General features: G+C 37.1%; 2 protein-coding genes across 2 annotated transcripts; both read left to right on the top strand.

The window, feature by feature from the left end:
- Positions 1–4,587: 4,587 nt before the first annotated feature.
- On the top strand, positions 4,588–7,653 carry LOC140840827 (uncharacterized). The gene is made up of 5 exons (XM_073207993.1): positions 4,588–5,363; positions 5,437–5,852; positions 6,132–6,290; positions 6,432–6,581; positions 7,379–7,653. Exons 1-5 carry the CDS (start codon positions 4,588–4,590, stop codon positions 7,651–7,653), a joined length of 1,776 nt encoding a protein of 591 aa, XP_073064094.1.
- A 10,620-nt stretch (positions 7,654–18,273) lies between these two features.
- Positions 18,274–21,458, top strand: LOC140841386 (zinc finger CCCH domain-containing protein 32-like). Its single transcript, XM_073208752.1, has 8 exons — positions 18,274–18,729; positions 18,859–19,004; positions 19,283–19,330; positions 19,486–19,605; positions 19,705–19,995; positions 20,118–20,423; positions 21,061–21,181; positions 21,251–21,458. The coding sequence occupies exons 1-8, from the start codon at positions 18,663–18,665 to the stop codon at positions 21,253–21,255; spliced, it is 1,104 nt and encodes a 367-aa protein (XP_073064853.1). The 5' UTR covers positions 18,274–18,662; the 3' UTR covers positions 21,256–21,458.
- Positions 21,459–21,720: the final 262 nt, after the last annotated feature.

Genomic DNA, 21,720 nt, shown 5'->3' with positions numbered 1-21,720 from the left:
CGCTAGTCCTTGGGTTGTGTGCGCCTTCAGCCCAGTCAAATCATCCGTCAAGGCCTCCCTCAACCTCACCTGCATCCATCACACCTAGTGAGTCTAAAGACTCAACACACCATAATCTTTATAACAAATAATACGTAATACAGTCAACATATAACAATGAAAAATACTTGTACTTAAAATATCGTTTTCATGAAGATGCATAAATTTCAAACATGAACATTTTCATAAACCTTATTATGATGCGTGAACCTTAAATAGAAAAAATTTCATAATGATGCATTAACTTTAAGTATAAAAGTTTTCATGACATACATAACATAAACCTTAACATTTTCTTTCTTTTTCCTCAACAACATTAATATAAAACCTTTAACATGATCATAAACATTTTCCTTTTCCTTTGTTGAATTCAGATCGCTAATTGTGACTTTCCTCATCATGACATAAACCTCAAAAGTCGATGGATCCATCTACATGTAACCACAGTACTGGGCGGCGGGGACATCAGCGACACTCTCACCGGTCAACTGAGCCTTGGCATATCCTTTTTCGAATAGAAATACGATCGTCAGGGTTCCCTCTGGGGCCTTTTCCCCTCACGATATTCTCATTCTTACCGTTACCACATAACCGTTACCACATATTCGTAATGATGGAAACACGATCGTCGGGCTCCCACTGGGACCGTCACCCTCACGATATCTCCAACATTAATGAATTAGTCACAATTACTTCACTTCCTTCAACGTTAACATTCTCATCACTTTATAAAATCGTGCATAACATATATTTTTATTTTTGAAACCAAGCATGCAACATGTCTTCCTTAAATTCTAAAAATTCCTTAGACATTTAAAAATCATAATTTAACCATGAACATTACATAAAAATTTAAAAATAATCATAATATCATAAAAACAGCATTTAGATCACACGACGTTTACTAATTTGGTGTAAAAAGACCGTTTTACCCCTGGACTTGACATTTTACGATTTTGGCTTTTTTCTTGATTTCTTGACTCTAACATAATCCAAAGAATTATTTAAACTTACATGAATTTTTCCAAAATTTTATTTAGCTTAAATATTATACTTTTTCATTTATCTTTAATTAATTGTTTTGACGGTGTTTTAATCCCGAAAAATCTCAAACTTTAATATAAAAATCCTAAATTAAAAATTTAGTCTTTTTATATTATGTTAGCCCTTATGAACCATGACTCGACCCCGGTGAGCCTTTGTTCAATTTTAACTAGTTAAAAACCCTAACTTGACACCTAAACTTCGACCCCGAGCCAACTTTCGATTTTCCCGAGTTACCCCCAAACCATGTCGATCCAAAACTTGACCAACATCCTAAATTAACCTACTGGAGCATAAGTTCACCAAGACACCATCCCAAAGCCCAAAAACGAGCCACCCCAAGTTACCTTTATTCTGGCCGAGAATCCTTAAGGTGGTAGGACTCCCCCTTTTGTTTCCAGGACCTAACCAGCGAGCCCAGGCCCCAAACCACTCACCCTCACACCTTCCTAAGACTCTAAAGACTCGTCCAAGCCCAGCTCCTGAGCCCTGGACCGAGCCCCTACTCCCTTACCACTCGCACGAAGCCTGCACAGAATTGTGCAACTTCTCGGGTGGGAGTACTTGCTTGCAAGGACTCCTCCATGCCCTTCCAGACCGAGTCCTAGCATGGATAGGACTCTCCCCCTGACCCATGACAGAGCCTGGTCGAGCCCTAGCCCAATCCAAGACCAAACCAACCCCTTAACCATGAACCCGATCGCCCCAACCCTTTGACAGCAAGTTCACGTGTTTCCTGGTTCTACTGCTTTCTGTCGTGGTTTAGGTGAGTGTGAGGGGCTTTAATTCACATAAATTTTTTTCTTAAACATAACTAGACATCATGGCAGCTCCTTATCATGCAAAGAACAAGTTACATGAATCAAAAGTCATCTTTCCTCATGCATACATGCAATATTCCGAAAATTCTGAAAAATATTTCATGTTCTTCATGCATACAATAATTCAGACCACAATATAACATGATGGATGAGAAAAGGAGATGTACGGCGTGCCTTTGCGTTATATACGCTCGAATAAACGTTGACGACGAAGAACGGGACGAAACCTAGGCTTGTATCCTTAGCTCCCCTTCGAAATTTCCTTGAATGTGATATGTATGAATGCTGCCGTGTGTTTGTGAGATTTGGGTTTTCAGATTTTTAAAGAGTGTGGCCGTGAGAATGAGTGGTTAGTGTAGGGTTTTAGGTGTTTTATATTTATTAATTACACTAATTAAATTACTAACTAGGCCTTAGGCCTATCAAGCCTTTAAATTAAGCCCATTAGTTTTAATTAGGATTTAATAAAATATCAACAAGGTTTTTGTTTAATTAAATTTGTGAATTTATTTGCCGGGTTGCCAAAAAACTCGTATTTTAGTTGAAAACCCAACACCGATAAAATTTATGTCCCGGCGTATAAAATCACCTCAAAACCCTTTATTTTTTCTAAATAAGAAAACCAACAATCATATTTTAAATAATTAAAAAATAATTATTTAATAAAACATTTTACAATCACAGCTATAGCTTTTGGTAAAGCGGCAAGCACTCGGTTCTACAATTAGTATCAGAGCCAAGGTCATGGGTTTGATTCTCATTGATTGCAAGTAGAGCAATTATTGAGGGAAATATTGTTGGGTGAAATAATTGCTCATGGTTGGTAGAGTGATCGCACCGTGGTACTTGAGCTGTTGTGTAGTTTAAAAAATTTTAGTTGCACCATTACCACTAGCTATAGATTTTGATAAAACGGCAAGCACTCGGTCCTACACGAGAATCAATCAAAAAATAACCGAGAAAATAAAAAACCGAGTGTTAAAAAGTACCTGAACATCTTAAAGAACACCCACAAGAGGCTGCAAGACCTAGCCAGAGGAAGAGCTGAACATGGAAAACGATAGAAATGCGGAAAGAAGATATTTTGTTCGATATTATAATTGTTGTATAAATACTTCTTTTTTAAGCACAATTTTTTTAATTGGTTGAGATATACTATATATATGTATACATACATACATATATATATATATGTATATATATATATATATATATATATATATATATATTCAAATTAGGCTACCAGACTAATTACATATCTAGCTAAAATTAATATATAAAAATAAATTTTTTTTGGCCACCCGAGCTATGGACCAGATGACCTCAAGTCTGCCTCTGCCATTGTCTATGCACCGTTTAACCTACAATTGGCCGTTAGTAAAACATGAATTTGAAACAAATTGAGTAGACAACTCCAATGCTTTCATCTAAATGCCAAATCAATAAACAAAAATAGGCATTACCTTCTGAAAGGAATTTTATTCCTTGACTTATTTTCTATTTTTATCTTTGATATTTTGCCTTTCTAGACATGAAAATAATCTTGAATTCAATATGTGATACAAGAATATATTTGATATGATATTATAATATCTCTATGATATGAAATCACAATATTTTTAAGATATTATTCTTGTTTTAAAAAGAGTTTTTTTCTAATAAAATTCTTTGGCTTCCAGGTTAAGAAAAAACGAAAGGAAGAGAGGCGACAGAGACTATTGAGCGTACAGCTTTTTCGGAGACGAATTTTTACTGAGAATCCCTTTGACATCGCAGCAATCTCGTGCCCTTAAAGAAGTGTTGCTGTGAAGTGCAAATAACATCTGAAGACAACACCTATTCACTGTTTTTATTAGTGTGTTAATATTTGAAGACTTTTCATTCCTCAGTCGATGCATCCTATGTATTTTGGTTATACACTTTGTTAGTGGTTTAGGATGAAATTTGTTACTCGCCTTTATAAGGGAGTTGTTTGATTCTTTCACTAGTATTGATTTTTGTAAACTTACAAGTTTTTCTAGTGAACTTTTTTGCCCTGAGGCACCGCACAAGTATTTGATACTCGTGCATAATTTATATCTCCTCTCTCGTATTAGTATAATTCGAGTTGTGTGTTAATTTCCCAAACTGTAACTTCCGCTGCATGTTGTTGTGGGTGTTACAACACCCTCGCACAACACCTACATACTGATTCACACAACATTCACCCTCGTCACTCTCACACTGTGGGAACAGAACTTTCAATTGGTATCAGAGCCTCCACTTGACGCTACTAAGTGAGATCCTGTTTTGTTTTGTTTTCACAGAAAAAATGGAAGCATCTACAAACACTGTGTTTAGACCTCCCGTGTTAGACGGATCAAATTATGTATTGTGGAAAGTAAAGATGAGGGTCTTTATAAAATCTATTAAAGAAAGAGCTTGGTTGCGTGTACTTGATGGTTGGAGCCCACCAAAGATCGAGGATACTGATGGAGACACTCGGCTCAAACCTGAAAGTACATGGACAATCGATGAAGTGCAAACTTCAAATTTTAATTCCAAGGCTCTCAATGCTATATTTTCATCTGTTGACACAAGGATGTTTAACTTAATCACCAATTGTGTCTGTGTCAAAGAAGCTTGAGATATACTTCAGAAACATTGTGAAGGATCCGAGAGCGTGCGTAAAACTAGGCTAAGGATGGTGACATCAAAATTTGAAAGCTTGAGGATGGAGGACAAGGAGTCTATTCTTGAGTATGATAGCCGTTTGAGACAACTTTCTAATGAAGCTCACAGTCTTGGAGATCTCATGCCCAATGAAAGACTGGTGAACAAAGTTTTAAGATCTCTCCCTGAGAGATTTAATGTCAAAGTGTGTGCAATTGAAGAATCTAAAGACACTTCAAAAATCAATCTGGATGAATTAATGAGTTCTCTCAGAACCTTTGAGATGAACCTCGATTTACAAAGGAAGGATAAAGGGAATACAATAGCCCTTGAAGCCTCAACAGAATCTCATGATGAAATCCTTCAAATATCTAAAGAGGTGAATGAGTCTGATTTAGGTGAAGAATCGATCTCTCTAATTACTAAGAAGTTTGGTGACTACCTAAAGACTATGAGAGAGAAGAAGATAATTGGACAAACATCAGTGTTACCCAATATCACCACTTCTGCAAAAGCTCAAAAGTTTACTCCTGTGAAAGGACAATTTCGAACAAGGAATGAACTGCAAATCCAATCAACTGCTAGAAATCTGGATTCAGTGAAATGTAGAGAGTGTTCTGGATTTGGACATTATGCCAATGAGTGTGCCAATCGACTTCGAAGAAACAAAGGCATGACTGTCACTTTGAGTGATGAAGAGTCTGATGATGATCAAGAATCAAATGAATCTGAAAAACACATATCATTGTCTGCTGTGATCAAGGAAAAATGTTTAATGCAAAGTCAATCCTTTGGGTGTTGCCACAGGTGTTGCAATACCTGGTCGCAACATCTCTTCAAATTCCTTATGTCTTAATTCTACAACACTTGGTGAATCAAGTCAGTCTGAAACCCAAGAAGTAGATGATGATGAAATTACCCTGGAAAGTGTGCAGAAAATGTATGAAGAATTGTATGAAGACTGGATCAAAAGAAATAAAGTGAATGCAATTCTCTCCAAAGAAAACACTGAGCTGAAGTCACAAGTATCACGACTTGAAGTAATCTTAAGTAAGAAAGATCTGGAATTATGCAAATTCAAGGAGGAGCTTGGGGATGCAACTCAGATTCTTGCGAAGCTTAATTCAAGTTCATCTAAACTTGACTCACTCTTGATGATTGGAAAGAATGACAAAGCTGGACTTGGCTATACGAATCACCAGTTTGAAATTGGAGAGTCTTCCAACACTGAAAGAAAACCAACTGTCTTTGTCAAAGGGAGCGCTGAAATCTCGAATACTTCACACACTGAAAAAGGTGTTTCATCAAAAAGGCAAATAACTACCAAGAAGTCCAAGTCCATGAAACGCCACTTTATCTGCCACTATTGTTTTAGACCTGGACATATCAAACCCTACTGTTTTAAATTGAGAGATGACTACAAGAGATGAGAATTTGAACAGGTGTTACCTCAGGTATTGTACAACACCCGGCGCAACACTGTCAATAGAAAACCGTCGGTAAAAAGGGTTTGGGTGCCAAAAGCCAATATTCAATGTTCTATTATCTATACTTCACTAAAGACTAACATTGCAGGAATATGGTACTTTGACAGTGGCTGTTCACGCCACATGACAGGTTCTAAAGATCATTTGATTGACTATGTTGAACTACATAATGGTCATGTGACGTATGGTGGAGGTGCGAAAGGAATAATAGCTGGCAAAGGAACCTTGAATGTTGATGGATTGCCTAGTCTACACAATGTGATTTATGTCGAAGGGCTTAACTCAAACTTAATAAGCATAAGTCAACTTTGTGATGACGGTTTACATGTTAAGTTTGATAAAGACATTTGTGAAGTTTTTGATAATGCTAATACTTGTATTTTGACAGGTACAAGGTCTGCTGACAATTGCTATCAACTTGGAGAAGACCTGATGTGCAATCATTCAAAGGTGAGTGAGCTAAACTTGTGGCATCAAAAATTGGGACATGCAAACTTCAAGACATTAAAGAACATTAGTAAGTACGATGCTGTGAGAGGTATGCCTAATTTATCTTCTGGAACTCCTTATGTTTGTGAAGCATGTCAAAAGAGTAAGCAAACACGTGTTCCCCATCAAATGTTGCAACACTTTGGGACAACACGGTGTCTTGAATCTCTTGCACATGGATCTTATGGGTCCAATGGAAGTAGAAAGCCTTGGAGGTAAGAAGTATTCATGTGTTTGTGTGGATGATTTCTCTCGCTTTACGTGGATAAGTTTCCTTAGAGAAAAATCCGACACATTTGCTGTTTTTAAGAAACTACATGCCAAGATTACTAATCTACTATGATTTGAGGGTCGGTAAGATTAGGACCGACCATGGTAAAGAATTTGAAAACTCACACTTTATATCATTCTATGAAAAGAGAGGATAACTCATGAATTTTCGGCCCCTAAGACTCCTCAACAAAATGGAATAGCTGAAAGGAAGAATAGGACACTGCAAGAAATGGCAAGGGTCATGTTGAGTTCAAAGAATATTTCAAAACGATTTTGGGCCGAGGCCTTAAACACAGCCTCTCATATTTCAAATCGCGTGTACTTAAGGAGTGGTTCTACTATGACATCCTATGAAATTATAATGGGAAAGAGGCCAAACCTGAAGTACTTCCATGTTTTTCGGTGTGTGTGTTATGTTTTGAATGACCGATACCATCTTGCAAAATTTGACTCTAAAAGTGACAAGTGTTTATTACCTTGGTTATTCATCCAATAGTCGTGCATATCATGTGTATAATCTCAGAACTAGAACGACTATGGAATCTATTAACGTTGTTTTCAATTATCTTGCAGATCTAACTGGAAAAACAATCGAGGATGATATTTATGGGCTATTGAACGTAAGTGAGACACTGCCTAACCCAGATGTTGCATCCGATGTTGTAACACCTGAGTCAACACCTGCACTAGCAGAATCAAATGATGAACCAGGAGAGTATACTGTAAATGATGATGATGTAACCAATGAAGGGTTTGATATTCTCAGTAAGATTCAGAAAAATCATCCATCATCTCAAATCATTGGAGAAGCATTTGGAGGAATGCAAACTAGAAGAAAGAGAAGGTAGATTATCAGAAAATGATGGGTCTAGTATGCATGACTTCCGTATACTCTCAAGTAAGCCATTCATGTTTTGTTTCACTCATTGAACCCAAAAATATAATGAAGCCTTAAAAGATGAATTTTGGGTTGATGTGATGCATGAGGAACTTGAACAATTTGTTAGGAATATGTGTGAGATTTGGTTCTCAGACCTGATAATGTGAATGTTATTGGAACCAAATGGATCTTTAAAAACAAAACTGATGAATCTGGAATTGTTGTGAGAAATAAAGCAAGGTTAGTTGCTCAAGGGTATACTCAAATTGAAGGAATTGATTTCGACGAGACATTTGCCCCTGTTGCTCGGATTGAGTCAGTCCGACTTTTACTTGCCATTGCTTGTCACATGGACATAAAACTATATCAAATGGATGTGAAAAGTGCATTTTTGAACGGCATTTTGAATGAAGAAGCTTATGTAAGCCAACCTAAAGGGTTTGAAGATCCACACCACCCGAACCATGTCTACAAATTGAAGAAAGCACTTTATGGACTTAAACAAGCTCCAAGAGCATGGTATGGTAGGCTTATTGAATATCTGCTTGACTTAGGCTTCAAACGAGGTGAGGTTGATAAAACCCTTTTTATTCAAAAATTGAAGTATGATATTCTTGTGTGTCAAATTTATGTGGATGACATCATTTTTTGTGCTTCTTCTCAAAAGCATGTTGATGAATTTGTTAAATGCATGTCTACCACATTTGAAATGAGCATGGTAGGAGAATTAAGTTTCTTTCTTGGATTGCAAATTAAACAAATGCATGATGGTATCTTTCTGTGTCAATCCAAGTATGCCAAGAATTTGGTGAAGAAATTTTCTACCGAGAACACTAAACACATGAAAACACCGATGGGGTCGACTGAAAAGTTGTCCAAAGACGATGTTGTTGCAGGTGTTGACAACACCTAGTATCGCAGCATCATAAGCAGTCTTCTTTACTTAAGTGCAAGTCGTCCCGACATCATGTTTAGTGTATGTTTGTGTGCCAGGTACCAGGCTAATCCTAAAGTCACTCATTTAAAAGCTGTCAAAAGAATTCTGAGATATATAGCCGGGACAATTAACCGTAGGTTTGTGGTACACCAAAGAAACAAACACAAATATAGTGGGGTTTAGTGATGCTGACTGGGCTGGAAATCTAGATGATAGGAAGAGTACCACTGGAGGATGTTTTTATCTAGGTAACAATTTGGTGTCATGGTATAGCAAAAAGCAAAATTGTGTATCTCTGTCCACTGCTGAATCTGAATATGTTGCAGCTGCTAGTTGTTGTTCACAACTTTTGTGGATGAATCAAATGATTAAAGATTATGGATTCAACAGTGACACCCTAGTAGTATAATGTGACAACTCAAGTGCAATTGATATTTCAAAAAATCCAGTACAACACTCTCGAACAAAACACATTGACATTGGACATAATTTTATTCGAGATTTAGTTGAGAAGGGTATGATTCGGATGGAATTTGTTGGAACTGATAACCAACTGGCTGATATTTTTACAAAACCATTGGATTTTGAGAGATTTTCCAATCTTAGTAAGTCTCTCAGCTTGTGTGCACAATGATCACTCAAGGATGTTGTCCTGGTGTTCCCTTGTGTGCACAATGATCACTCAAGGATGTTGTCATGGGTGTTCCAACATCTGTGGACAACACTCAGCATGCATGTGCATGTTATTTTTAGGATGCTAGTCATATTGCATTCATTCTGTTTTGTGTGAATCCTTACAAGTGTAGGCTACTAAATGGTGAACTCTTAGTTGAGAATCAAACTTTCTATCAAAATTTTCTAAGGTATGGAGTGTGTTCAATCTAAGTCATTAAACTGTTGAGTATGTTCGTGTACCACATGATCTTGTCCAATGTAGAAAATGACTTTGAAAATTCTTGAGCTATAAGGTGAAAAATAGAAAAGAGGAGAAAACTTGAACAAAAACTGTTTAGAGGAAAAGGGAAAAAGCTACCTAGAGGAGTCCAATGAAGACCGTTCTTCTAGTGTGGGAGCTACCACTTCTAAGTCAAAATACATATGGAAAAAGCTACCTAGAGGAGTCCTATGAAGACCGTTCTTCTAGAGTGGGAGCTACCATGTCTGAATTAAAAATGTTCAAGAAAGTTTGAGTCCAACTTGTGAGTGTTTCTAAGAGGAGTTGTCAACACCTAAGTACAGACTGATCACAGTTTTATCACATTCGTGTGTATTTCATTTTTGATCATATTTTAGGCATAAATTTAAGTCATTCATACTACTGTTATGTGAATGTATCATGTCTAGTGGACTATCAGTTTTTAATTCATGAAATACGAAGAAAACCCTATCCGACTTAATTTTGAATTTCTTAATTTCTAAATGTTTGTGGGGTTAATTCGACGTGGCGTTTTATCCTGCCTGATTTCTGGAAATAATGATGACACTGCTTCAGAAAGTTACCGTTGGGTGAGAGTAAAAATCGATGTGGAAAGGGGACTGTCGTTACGGCTTAACAAAATGTTACCGTTGGTGGGCTGTGCTTAAATAATTGTGAATGGATAAAGAATAACATTATGTTTAGTATTTTCCCTCACATTCTAGAGCATTTTCCTGCCCTCATTTTTTTTCGCGTAAAAATATCTCTGTTCTTCGCGATTTTCTGTGTGCTTGAAACCGATCTACTTCTTTTGTTCTTGATTTCGCATATGGCTGGATTTGATCCTCATGACATTAGGAGTGAAATAGCTGCGAGCATGAGCAGAAAATCTCTGAGACAACACCCACAGCCGAAACCAGTGTTGAGGGGATGGAAATTGTGGGTGTGGCCGAAGAGCCAACTCCGTTGGCAAATGATCGCTCCTGGTGAACCTTAGAACAAGATCAATGTTGAGAATCCTCCAGACTTTGAAGTCCTAAATAAAGCTTTTCCCACTGCTCCTATGTGCCCGAAGGTCAAAGAGACAAGCATGGTTCGATCCTGACTTTGTTCCAACCAAGAAACCACGGGCAGTTACCTCCTCAAATCTTCTGGATCCTGATTTCTCATCTGGAGACGACTCCAATGATGATGATTTTGAATTGGTGGCTCGCCCCAAACCAACTGTTGCAGCAAAGGAATCTGGTTCTACTCCTGGTAGTCAAAAGCCAAACCCCATCACGGATACTCAAAATGTTACAGAAGAAAAAGTTCCTGATGAGCCTGTAGAAAATGAACAATCTCTGGCCGAGTTTCTTGCTCACCTTAAGGAAGAAAAGGCTGCCAAGAAACAAATCTCTAAGGATGATGAACCTGATTTAGAAATGATGAAGGAGTTTGAACAAAACCGACCTGGAGGTTCTGATGATTCCTCTTCATCGTCTGTATCCGACTTTGAATCTGAGGAACATGTTAATGCTGAATCTGAGGATATTAGCTCTGAAGCCAATGAGTCCTCTGAAGATGTTGCTGCTACTGCTGCCGATGTTGAGGTGGATGTTGACAATACCAACTCCAACACTGACTCTGCTGATTATGATCTCAGTAAGTCTTTCTCCCCGAAATTTTATTCTGAGGATGCCTTGGCGTTATGGCCACTGTTTGTTCAGAGAGAGCTAATTGAGGAGAAAAATATTGATGTTAATGCATATGGGAAATAAAACTTGATTGAATTTCTCAAGAACCGAAGATTGCTGTCCACTGTCACTACTGTTATGCCTTACTGTCGCGTGTGGTCTTAGAATTTTACTGCAACCTCCTGAGCAGTGTTGGGAATGAGGAATCGGTGAAGTATGGGAGAGTGTTTGTTTGGGATCGCATCTACACGTTCTCACCCTCTGTGATCAATGCATTCTACAACACTCCGGATTTTGAGGAAGTGGACGAGGATCTTGACATACATGCTGTCACCTCTGTGCTCACTGGAGGCTGTGATCACCTGTGTTTCTTGATTATCCCAAGAAATTGAATGCTGCTAATCTCACCTCCTTTTTCTCTGTGCTGCACAAGACATCAATATGGAATTGGACTCCGTCAACCAATTCTATTACTGTAACCAGATCTCAGGCTCTAGTGTTGTTTGCTATTGGCACTGGAAGAGACTTTAACTTTGGAAAGCTAGTGTTTAGGACAGCCCTACAATATGCTGAAGGAGATTTCAAGAAAACGAAGCTGCCCTACCCCTCACTCATTTATGGACTCTTGGAATCTCAAGGTTTCATCAAGGATATTGATGAAGAACTCTGTCCTGTCGGAGGAACTCTGAAGATTTCTTATGTCTATTTTAAGGGCAACAGAAAGATCGATCTGCCCTGGCTGAGTTCGAGTGTTGCTTCGGATGTTGGACACACTGGTGACACAACATCAGAGCCCCTGCCTGACAATGCTGATACATCTGAGCCCCTGACTACGAGTTTACCCCCTACACCTCCGCCTGGTTATGTTACATTATCTCTCTCCTACATTCGAGCACAGATTACCTATGGTCGACAACAGATTGCTAATGCCAAGAAGACCATTGATCATTACGAAAATCAAGTGGCCGATTATGAGCTTCTACTTGCTGCTAGTATCCATTCTGGACAAAAAGGGGGAGATATAGCTGGAACCAGTGGAGCTGATGATGATAATATCAGTAATGAAGGATAATGCGAGCGATTTTGAGTTTATTTTTTGGTTCTCTTAATGGTTCTACTACTTCTTACTTTAGATGTCCTTTTATTCTCTCTAATAATTGTCCGTCCTGATTAATGAAATATTCGGTGTTATGATATGAATGTTGCAACATCTAACATACAACACTTGTGTTAACTGTATTTGTCATCAGGTGAAGGCTTCACGGTAGAGTTCAGGGGGAGTTACTGATTTGCTAACTCAGGGGGAGTTGAGTTTTATAACCATTTTTGGGGTGTTTTGTCCAGAAAGGCAAAAGGGGGAGATTGAAAGGAATTTTATTCCTTGACATATTTTCCATTTTTATCTTTGATATTTTTCCTTCCTAGACATGAGAATAATCTTGAATTCAATATGTGATACAAGAATATATTTGATATGATATTATAATATCTCTATGATATGAAATCACAATATCTTTAAGATATTATTCTTATTTTAAAAAGAGTTTTTTTCTAATAAATTCTTTGGCTTCCAGGTTAAGAAAAAACGAAAGGAAGAGAGGCGACAGAGACTATTGAGCGTACAGCTTTTTCGGAGAGACGAATTTTTACTGAGAATCCCTTTGACATCTCGTGCCCTTAAAGAAGTGTTGCTGTGAAGTGCAAATAACATTTGAAGACAACACCTAATCACTATTTTGATTATTGTGTTAATATTTGAAGACTTTTCATTCCTCAGTCGATGCATCCTATGTATTTTGGTTATACGGTTTGTTAGTGGTTTAGGATGAAATTTGTTACTCGCCTTTATAAGGGAGTTGTTTGATTCTTTCACTAGTATTGATTTTTGTAAACTTACAACTTTTTCTAGTGAACTATTTTGCCCTGAGGCACCGCACAAGTATTTGATACTTGTGCATAATTTATATCTCCTCTCTCGTATTAGTATAATTCGAGTTGTGTGTTAATTTCCCAAACTATAACTTCCGCTGCATGTTGTTGTGGGTGTTACAACACCCTCGCACAACACCTACATACTGATTCACACAACATTCACCCTCGTCACTCTCACACTGTGGGAACAGAACTTTCACCTTCCACGAGAGCAAATGCAGATATGGAATCAAGGTGTGACTTAACGTCCAAAAACTTTGGGGCCGACTCCATATCATCATATACAAAAATTTTTTTACTAAGCCTCCATCGTAAAATTATTCCCTGGAGACCTTTCAGTTATATTCCTTACATTAGCATATTTGTTTCTTGATCACGGAAAAAATTACAGTCCATCTTCAGTATATGTATGTAATAATCGACCTGACCTGCATACAAACAAGTTGTCCTATGCTGCATTTTACACGCTGTAGGTCCACTTTAGTGTTGTTTCATGTTATGACTTCTGTTAGCATAGTTTCTTGAGTTACGGGCATGCCACGTGCTACGTACACCAACTTGTGTGAAAATAATAAAATCAAACTTCTAACCATTCAAATGATGTGAATTCTAAATTTAATCGTCAGTTCTAATCTCCTAAACTAATATGCACCAAAATAAAAAATTGATTGAAACAAAACTAAAAATTTAAGAAAACAAATTCTCAACATGATTTTGTATTTACAATAATATGTAGGAATTTAGAAAACATAAAAATATAATAAAAATAGTTGAATATCGATGAAATGACATCAAAATTCTTGGAATTAGAGAGAAAAGAAAAATTGCTTGGAGATGAATTTAGAGATGGTAGATAATGTTTTTCAGCGATTGAGTCGTGTTGTGTCCTTTTCTTATGCTGTTACTTTCCTTCTTCTACATGGTCTGGACGATTTTTCCACTATTTCATCATTCAATGATCTACTCTCCATAATCTCCTCTGCTTGCATAACCTATTCAAACCTCTTTGAATGAGCTTCTATGCCTCACAGCAATTGGTTCTACCCTTTCATCTTCTTTTTAGTGCACTAACAGTGATATGCCTTGAACTTTTGGAAATGATATGCCACCCAAACGCTATAGGCAGGTCTTGGTTGGTCGAAGACGCATGGCTTCACGGCTTTTCTTACTCAAGAAATCCTTCAAAGCTCCATCTCGAAAAACAAATCGTGCTATTTTAGAAAAATTAGGTTATCTTATGTCTAGAAAACTAATACACTTTTCCGACTGCTAAACTCACTACTTTAGACTCATTTCCTCCCAGGGTTCCCTCTGGAATATTATTGTTTGGGTACGACCGGCAAAGGTTGCAGCAGTCGGTAATGAGTTTTAATTAGATGGTGAGGATGCGAACTAACCATAAGAGTATAAGTTTCACATAATATGCTAAAAATGAAGTGAGCTCTTTGAGTGGGGAGGAAGGCGGGAAAAATTGGCTTTTGCCACATTGGATTTTCGCCCAAAGGCGTTTAACACCCACTTTGAATCCAACACTTGCTTTAGTCTTTGTTTGTGGTGACATAAATCCCTCTCTAAAACTCATGAATTAAGAATTGTGACAACAACAAGGTGTACATAAGAAATATATTTTGTGTTTCTCACTTCAAGAACTATGGATATGGAAAACAAGACATGAATTCTCTACAATGACACTATAGAACAATTGAAAGTCAGTAGCTCCCTCGACTTGTTCCTTGACTAGGTCTATGATCTCTGGTTTGCTTCGATGCTTTAGCATTTTTTTAGTTGAAAAGGTCTTTATAGAGCTAAGGGGAAGGTTCGTTAATTCAAGTTCTTTGGCTAGGACATAATTAATTGGACCAAAATAAAATTAGCTCATTTAGTTCAAAATTTCATGGGTTCGTCAAATCGAGCCAAAAATTTATTTTTAATGCAAACAAATGCCTCCCATAGGCATTGACCTAATGGGCCAAAATGCATGTATATAAATTTTATAATCAAATCAAAATTCATTTTAACTAGAAAACCCTCTAAATTCAATTCTCTCTAGCAAAGCCCACTAAGCCAAATTGACCATAAGAACGTGAGCTTCTTTGACAGAAAACCATTTGTTTGATTCAAAAGTCAAAATAAAAAAGTGAACTGCTAATTTCTTCTTATTCTCCAAACCTCTCTTCACCAAAATTTATGCAAGTATACATGTTTTCCAAAATCCTTGCATTCAAATTCTTACTTGCAACAAAATTTCACGATTCTTTCAACACTTGCAATTTCTCCTCACTCAACATCTTTCTTAGCTCCTTCAATGCATATTATCACCATGGGTTGCAACTGCTCCTCCAACATCGATCATAAGCACTCAATCCAAACATATTTCTTCTTTGTTCATGACCTAATCAGGAACCACCGTCAATCTGCTTCTGCTCTATTTCACGCAAAATCGACTCTTCGCCATTTTTTTCGGTCGTGCGGTTCTTATCAGCCATCGTTATATCACCCTTTGCACCTTAATTGTGTTTATCATTTTGTCCAAATGAAATCCACAAGCTTTTTCCAACCCTAACCCCTAACTGGTTTTGATTGTCCATTCAATTTTTGCCCCTACCATTGATATGCATGCATCTCAAGAAACTACCTAAGCTAACTTTCCATGTCTCATGACCACATGTGGTTATCTTTTTTTTTTTTTGCTTTTACGCTCACTTACATGTACATATTCTTATATATTGAGTCAATTAAACCTTGTAGGAATAACATTATTACCTGTGGAGAAACAATGATGTTGGAAACATAATTTCGGTTGTTTGACAAACTAAGTGTTTAATTTATTGGACTAACTGATCAACATAAATCAACTGACAGTTGCCTAACTGAAGATTAATGCGCAGTTTATCAAAGGCAACTGAAACCAGCTGAACTGAACTTACGAAGACAACTGACTGATCATTTGAAAACTGATCAGTTGATATATTCAGTTGTAAGCTTCCCAGCGATTGCTTATCAGCTGATCGTTCAGCTGTACACGTCATTAGTTGTCTAAAAGAACTTTCAACCGACAACAGTACAAAGCAGACTGCAACTCATAGTGGAACGCCACATTTCAGAGCTTATAGTATACGAATGTCAGAGGAATATTGACGTGGCAATCAAAGGGTATAAAGATTCAAAATATATTTAATGTTACCACTGAAGAGAAGTCTATAAATAGATGAGAAGAGTAGTTGAGAAAACAATCGATCTATCTATTCTCTTAAGCTTACTGTTACCCTGCTGAAATTATCGTTCTTACTTAAGAATCAAAAAGCTCACACTTATCAGATATATTTGTAGTATTTGAGGCTATTTTTCGAGCTTATAAGCACAAACTGTTTTGTTGTTTATTTGATATTCAACTAGATCAGTTGTGCTAAGTTCAGTCGAAGAACTTGTGAGATATTTTGTAAACTAAGAGTTTCACATTTGACAGTGTTAAGTCTAAACTAAAGTGGATCTGTCCAAGTTTTGTATCGATCAAAGTCTTTTAGTGCATATCCTATCCTTGTGATAGAAGGGGTACGTAGGAGTAATTAAAATCTCCGAACATCCATAAATCTTTGTGTGTTCTTACTTTAGTTATTTATTATATCTTTCAATCAGTTTATTTCCGCAACTTTTATCAGTTAAACTGATTGTTATTGACTGAAACGATTCCTAGTTTCAGTTTGTCACAAAACTGACACATCATTCGAAAAGATTATAAAATCGTGAGTGTTTATTCAAACCTCTCTTCTAAACACATCTCAACCAATCAACCGATCCTAACAAGTGGTATCAGAGCAGATGAATCTTGTCTCAGAATACTCTTATTCACAAAACTGATCAACGTGTCTTCATTTATGTATGAGTCACTTGCTTTGAAACATATCTCTACGCAAAATGATGAAGTTTATGCATGTTCAAGTATGTATGATGCAAGTATGTTTATGAAAAGTTTTATGATGATTGCATGTCTATATTTATGTTATTATGTTCAAGTTTCAAGTATGTACGCTCTACTTTAAAGAACCATGTGGTTTTATTATGTATTATTTGTTATCTTCAATTTGTACATGTTGAGTCTTTAAATTCACTAGACTTGATCGATGCAGATGATGATGACTTTGAGGAGGCGAGAGGTGGGGACCAATGAGCCGGCTTGGACTGTGCAGGAGGCTAAACCCGAGGACCAGCCATGTTTTAAGATTCTATGCATGGCATTTTTAATACTCTGATTTTCTTGATATGTGTTTACGTTGATTAAACAAGTAGTTTTAGCAAACATTATTCGTGATCTTTTATTGAAGTTATTTTTGGATGAACAACTTATTTTAAATCGGAGTTTGAAGGTTTATTTTTTATTTAAGAAGATTTTTATTTTTCCGCAAATTTTAAGTATGTTTAAAAGTACGGTACGTTACAACGATTGTATGGTTGGACTATGAGGAGCTGTCTGAAAAATTCGGTGGATATAATCCGACGGTACTATGGTCAAAAAGGTAAATTGTTCCAGTTATTGTACGAAAGTATGATGAGTCATTTATAATTTAAAAAAATCGTCATTCGAGCATGGTTTATATGCTGGAAACATGGCGTAGCTGTATGTCTTGGGACTATATGCCTTCAAGAACATGTTCGATATGTATAACAATGTCACATACCAAAATCATAAGAATTAAAGATATTTTTGAAAATTTTATAAAAATAGGAGAGTTAAGACAAAGATCTAAAGGGTAGGGAGTAAGAAGAAAGTTGAGTTTAGAAAAAAAGAGTTATTACAAATTTCTCCTTATTTCGATTTAGCAGACGCGCAATTATATATATATATATATATATAAAGAGGAAAATTTAAATTTAATGAGATATAATATTATATATATATATATATATATATAAAAGAGGAAAATTTAAATTTAATGAGATATAATATTAAAAATATCTTATTTTATTTTTTTATGACAAGTGATTGGATGCAATTTGGAGAGAGAAGCAATTGAACAGAGAATAGTGTCGGTCATGGCGAGTATACACAACTACCGTTTTTAAGACAATTTTCAGAGGAAAAACACAAAACGCGCTTTTGCCTTGAACGCTGAACCCGCTTTCTTTCACATATTTGGCGGGTACGCAAACGGACGAAAAAGTTAATAGAGATGGAGAACCCCAAAAAGTGAGCAAAAATCGTTTGACGAGAAAGCAGGGAGAGCGACAGCGTACATACGATCGTACGAAAGAACATTATTGTCATTATTATACGTTCAATTCAAGAATCACACTGTAAGAATAATAATATTATTAAGTGGGGAGTCAAAAAGGAACAAAGAACTCTCCACTGTTTGGAAATTTCTTTCGTACGAGACGCAAAGTCCTCCTCGTACGTGGTAGAGATAGCGGGCGGTTGCGGAATTGATCCATCATTGAGGATAACAGGATAAAACTTTTGTAGAAGAGGGTTCCCTCTTACCCTTTTGGCCTTTTGGTTGTGCGGAGTTGAAAGAGGAATGGAGCTGTACGGGTCGCAGTCGGGTCAGCCGCAGGGGGAGTGGGGTCAAGAAACTGACGTGAGAGGTGGGCTGTGTTCAGATTTCGGTTTTCTTTCTTGTGTTTCTTTTACTTGGAATGTGGATTTTTCTAGGGTTTTCTGTTGTGATTGAAGGATTTCTTGATCACGTGGTTACCTTTTCTTTACCAATGTAGAATCAATGCGGAGTTTGAATTTGTGGGAGAGAGAAGTGTACCCGGATAGACCGGGTCAGCCCGACTGTGCGTATTATATGCGCACCGGGTCGTGTGGGTACGGTGCCAAGTGCCGGTTTCATCACCCCCGGGATCGCGGCAGCGATGTACGCCCCTGAGCATAGAACTCTGTGGTTTTTACTTTTGTTAATCTTTTGTCGGTGGTTCTTGCGTTGATTCAGGGTTTTTGATGTGCTGTCTCTAAATGGGTGTTTCCCGTTTTGATGAGCTCTTGAAAACAAATTTCAAATATCGTTAACCTCGTTATTGGTCCAGTGAAGCGGAAGGGTGTTTTGCTTTTGATCTATTGATTTTAGTATATAGTTTACTGATGATTTAGAAGGTCACTGTAAATTCTTTAATCTGTGTAATTCATTTTGAATAGTTTGGAGTTGTAGAGTATCCGGAGCGAGTAGGGGAGCAAGCATGTCAGGTACTCCACTGTCTGTTTTTGAGCGATTGATTGAGCTAAGCTTATGTAAATTTTTATGTTGTGTTTGGATTGTTTAATGATCTGGTTAATGTGGGTGACTGCGCCATTCATTGCATTATTCATACTTTATTGATTTGTTCCAGTAAAATGTGCAGTATTATTTAAGAACAGGGGCCTGTAAATTTGGTGCGTCCTGCAAGTTTAACCACCCCAAAAATGCGGGTGGATCATTGACCAATGTACCTCTAAATATTTATGGATATCCATTACGACCGGTAATAATTCTTTGTGGATGGATATGCATTTATATATAATATACGTGAAAGTTTGTGTATTTTTATTTCTAAGGATCGTGTCAGTTCTCCTCGTAACAGGGGGAGAAAGAGTGCTCCTACTATTTGAAAGCGGGGCAATGCAAATTTGGTACTACATGTAAATTCGATCACCCTCAACCAGCTGGTTCAGCCGTGCCTGCATCTGCACGTTCATTTTATGCGAATGTGCAGTCTCTTTCTTCTGTTTCTCCTGAGCAGTATGATAGCTCATCCACCAGCTATAGGGTTGCTAGGCCCCCTCTAGTGCCTGGTTCTTACGTTGCTGGTGCTTATGGTCCCATGCTGCTTCACCCTGGTGTGGTTCCCATTTCAAATTGGAATCCATACTCGGTAGCTTCTTCTTGGTTTTTCTACACATGCAGAACTTATAAATACTATGATCTTATAATTATAATATAAGTTGTTTATCCCTATCAAGTGATGCTCACACCTAGACGGTTTTGCTGGTCCAGGGTGCAGTGAGCCCCACACCATCACCTGGTGCCCAACCCTCAGTGCGAGCAACATCTATGTACGGGATGTCACAGCTAGGTTCCTCTGCACCTGCCATTAGAGGAGCTTATCCCCGGTTACTTTCTTCAAGCAACATAACTAAGGAACTTCAGTTTCCAGAGAGACCTGGACAGCCCGACTGCAACTACTACATGAAAACTGGGGATTGTAAATATGGATCATCTTGTAGGTATAACCATCCGCCGGACTGGCTCATGTCAAAGACTAATTGTGCTCTTAGCCCCATGGGGCTTCCCCTACGCCCGGTAAGTTTGGTCCCTTTTTTACAACCATGGTTGATTTGAGTAAAACGAAGGATCGATGGCTGTTTCTAGTTATCTTTTAATGTATAGGTCTGTTTGTGCGTATGTGTTTGTGTGTGTATCCTTTTTTTTTTTTGAGTAAAGAACTCCTAATTTGTGCCTTCTTTACTTTCACCTAGCTGCTTTGGAGAGGCTCAAGTCCAATCCCAGAGAACATTTTGATAATTATTAGTTTTTGTCATGGTTTGTTTGGTACTGTGAACATTTTTTATTTCTCAACGAAGTGGGAATTTAGCTTTGCAGTTTTTAAGACATGGATGGACTGGTCTTTGCTTCTTGCGTTTGTGTCTGAACGAGTCAATATTGGCTGGATCCTGATTTTAACCGGACAAAGGTGGCAATTTATGATTCTTGTTGGGGATCTAATTCTTGTTTTGTTTTTTCTTGGGCAACCTAATGGAAATATATAAAAATTTCAAGATTTAAAATTCAAATGATTGAATCAAAAAACCACAACCTGGGAATTGCTAGATAATGCAGAGTGAGGTGGCCATAAAACAATTCTTCTGCTCAACCAATTGGTGAGCTAAATGAATGTGCTTACACAAGGTAGTTGATTCTCGTGATTTGGGATAAACAGGGGATGCAGGCCTGCAGTTTTTATTTGCAGAATGGACACTGCAAGTTTGGGCGTACATGCAAATTCGATCATCCACCAACCGTAAAATACAGCCCATCTTCTTCTTATTCTGAAATACCAGGTACTCCTCCGTTGACGATCGTTACTATTCCACCTTATACCAACTAATTATTCATTTTGATCACCGCAGGATAAATACGAAGGCTTCCAGCGGTTCATTTTTCGACTCTTCCATTCAAGAGTTAGTATAATAAAACCTGAAGAAAAATATGATGAATGCACTCATTTGCTGTATTTAGTCTCGGATTTGCGTAAAAATTGTTTGAACAACTATATATTGGGTTGTTGTAATTTTAAGTTTTTTTATTTATTATATAAAAAAAGTATACACATAACTACAATAAATCATATTAAAATCTTAAGTTTTTTAATTTATAAAAAAAATTTATACACAGCTATAATAAATCATATCTATTTTTATCATAATATTACTAATAAATAATAAAAAAAATTACCAATTTTTATCATCAAATACGCTGAAAAAATACAGATTTGCTTGTAATGACCTAATTCTATAATGATAGATTTGTGGAGATATTTTTCTTACGATATTTAGTTATAGAATGCATCTAATTTATTATTTAATAAGCCTAAAATATT

The sequence above is a fragment of the Primulina eburnea genome, chromosome 9 (genome assembly GCF_022965805.1).
Source record: "Primulina eburnea isolate SZY01 chromosome 9, ASM2296580v1, whole genome shotgun sequence".
NCBI lineage: Eukaryota > Viridiplantae > Streptophyta > Magnoliopsida > Lamiales > Gesneriaceae > Primulina > Primulina eburnea.
This window is presented reverse-complemented; position numbering and strand designations above follow the sequence as displayed.

What these genes read in the sequence shown, in the direction of transcription:
- LOC140840827 (XM_073207993.1), top strand. Translation starts at nt 4,588, where the DNA reads ATGGTGACATCAAAATTTGAAAGCTTGAGGATGGAGGACAAGGAGTCT. An exon ending in TCCTTTGGGTGTTGCCACAG is followed by an intron (nt 5,364 to 5,436) that starts GTGTTGCAATAC and finishes TGGTGAATCAAG; the next exon opens with TCAGTCTGAAACCCAAGAAG. An exon ending in GAATGTTGATGGATTGCCTA is followed by an intron (nt 6,291 to 6,431) that starts GTCTACACAATG and finishes GTATTTTGACAG; the next exon opens with GTACAAGGTCTGCTGACAAT.
- LOC140841386 (XM_073208752.1), top strand. Translation starts at nt 18,663, where the DNA reads ATGGAGCTGTACGGGTCGCAGTCGGGTCAGCCGCAGGGGGAGTGGGGT. An exon ending in CCCGGGATCGCGGCAGCGAT is followed by an intron (nt 19,005 to 19,282) that starts GTACGCCCCTGA and finishes CATTTTGAATAG; the next exon opens with TTTGGAGTTGTAGAGTATCC. An exon ending in CAAATTGGAATCCATACTCG is followed by an intron (nt 19,996 to 20,117) that starts GTAGCTTCTTCT and finishes TTGCTGGTCCAG; the next exon opens with GGTGCAGTGAGCCCCACACC.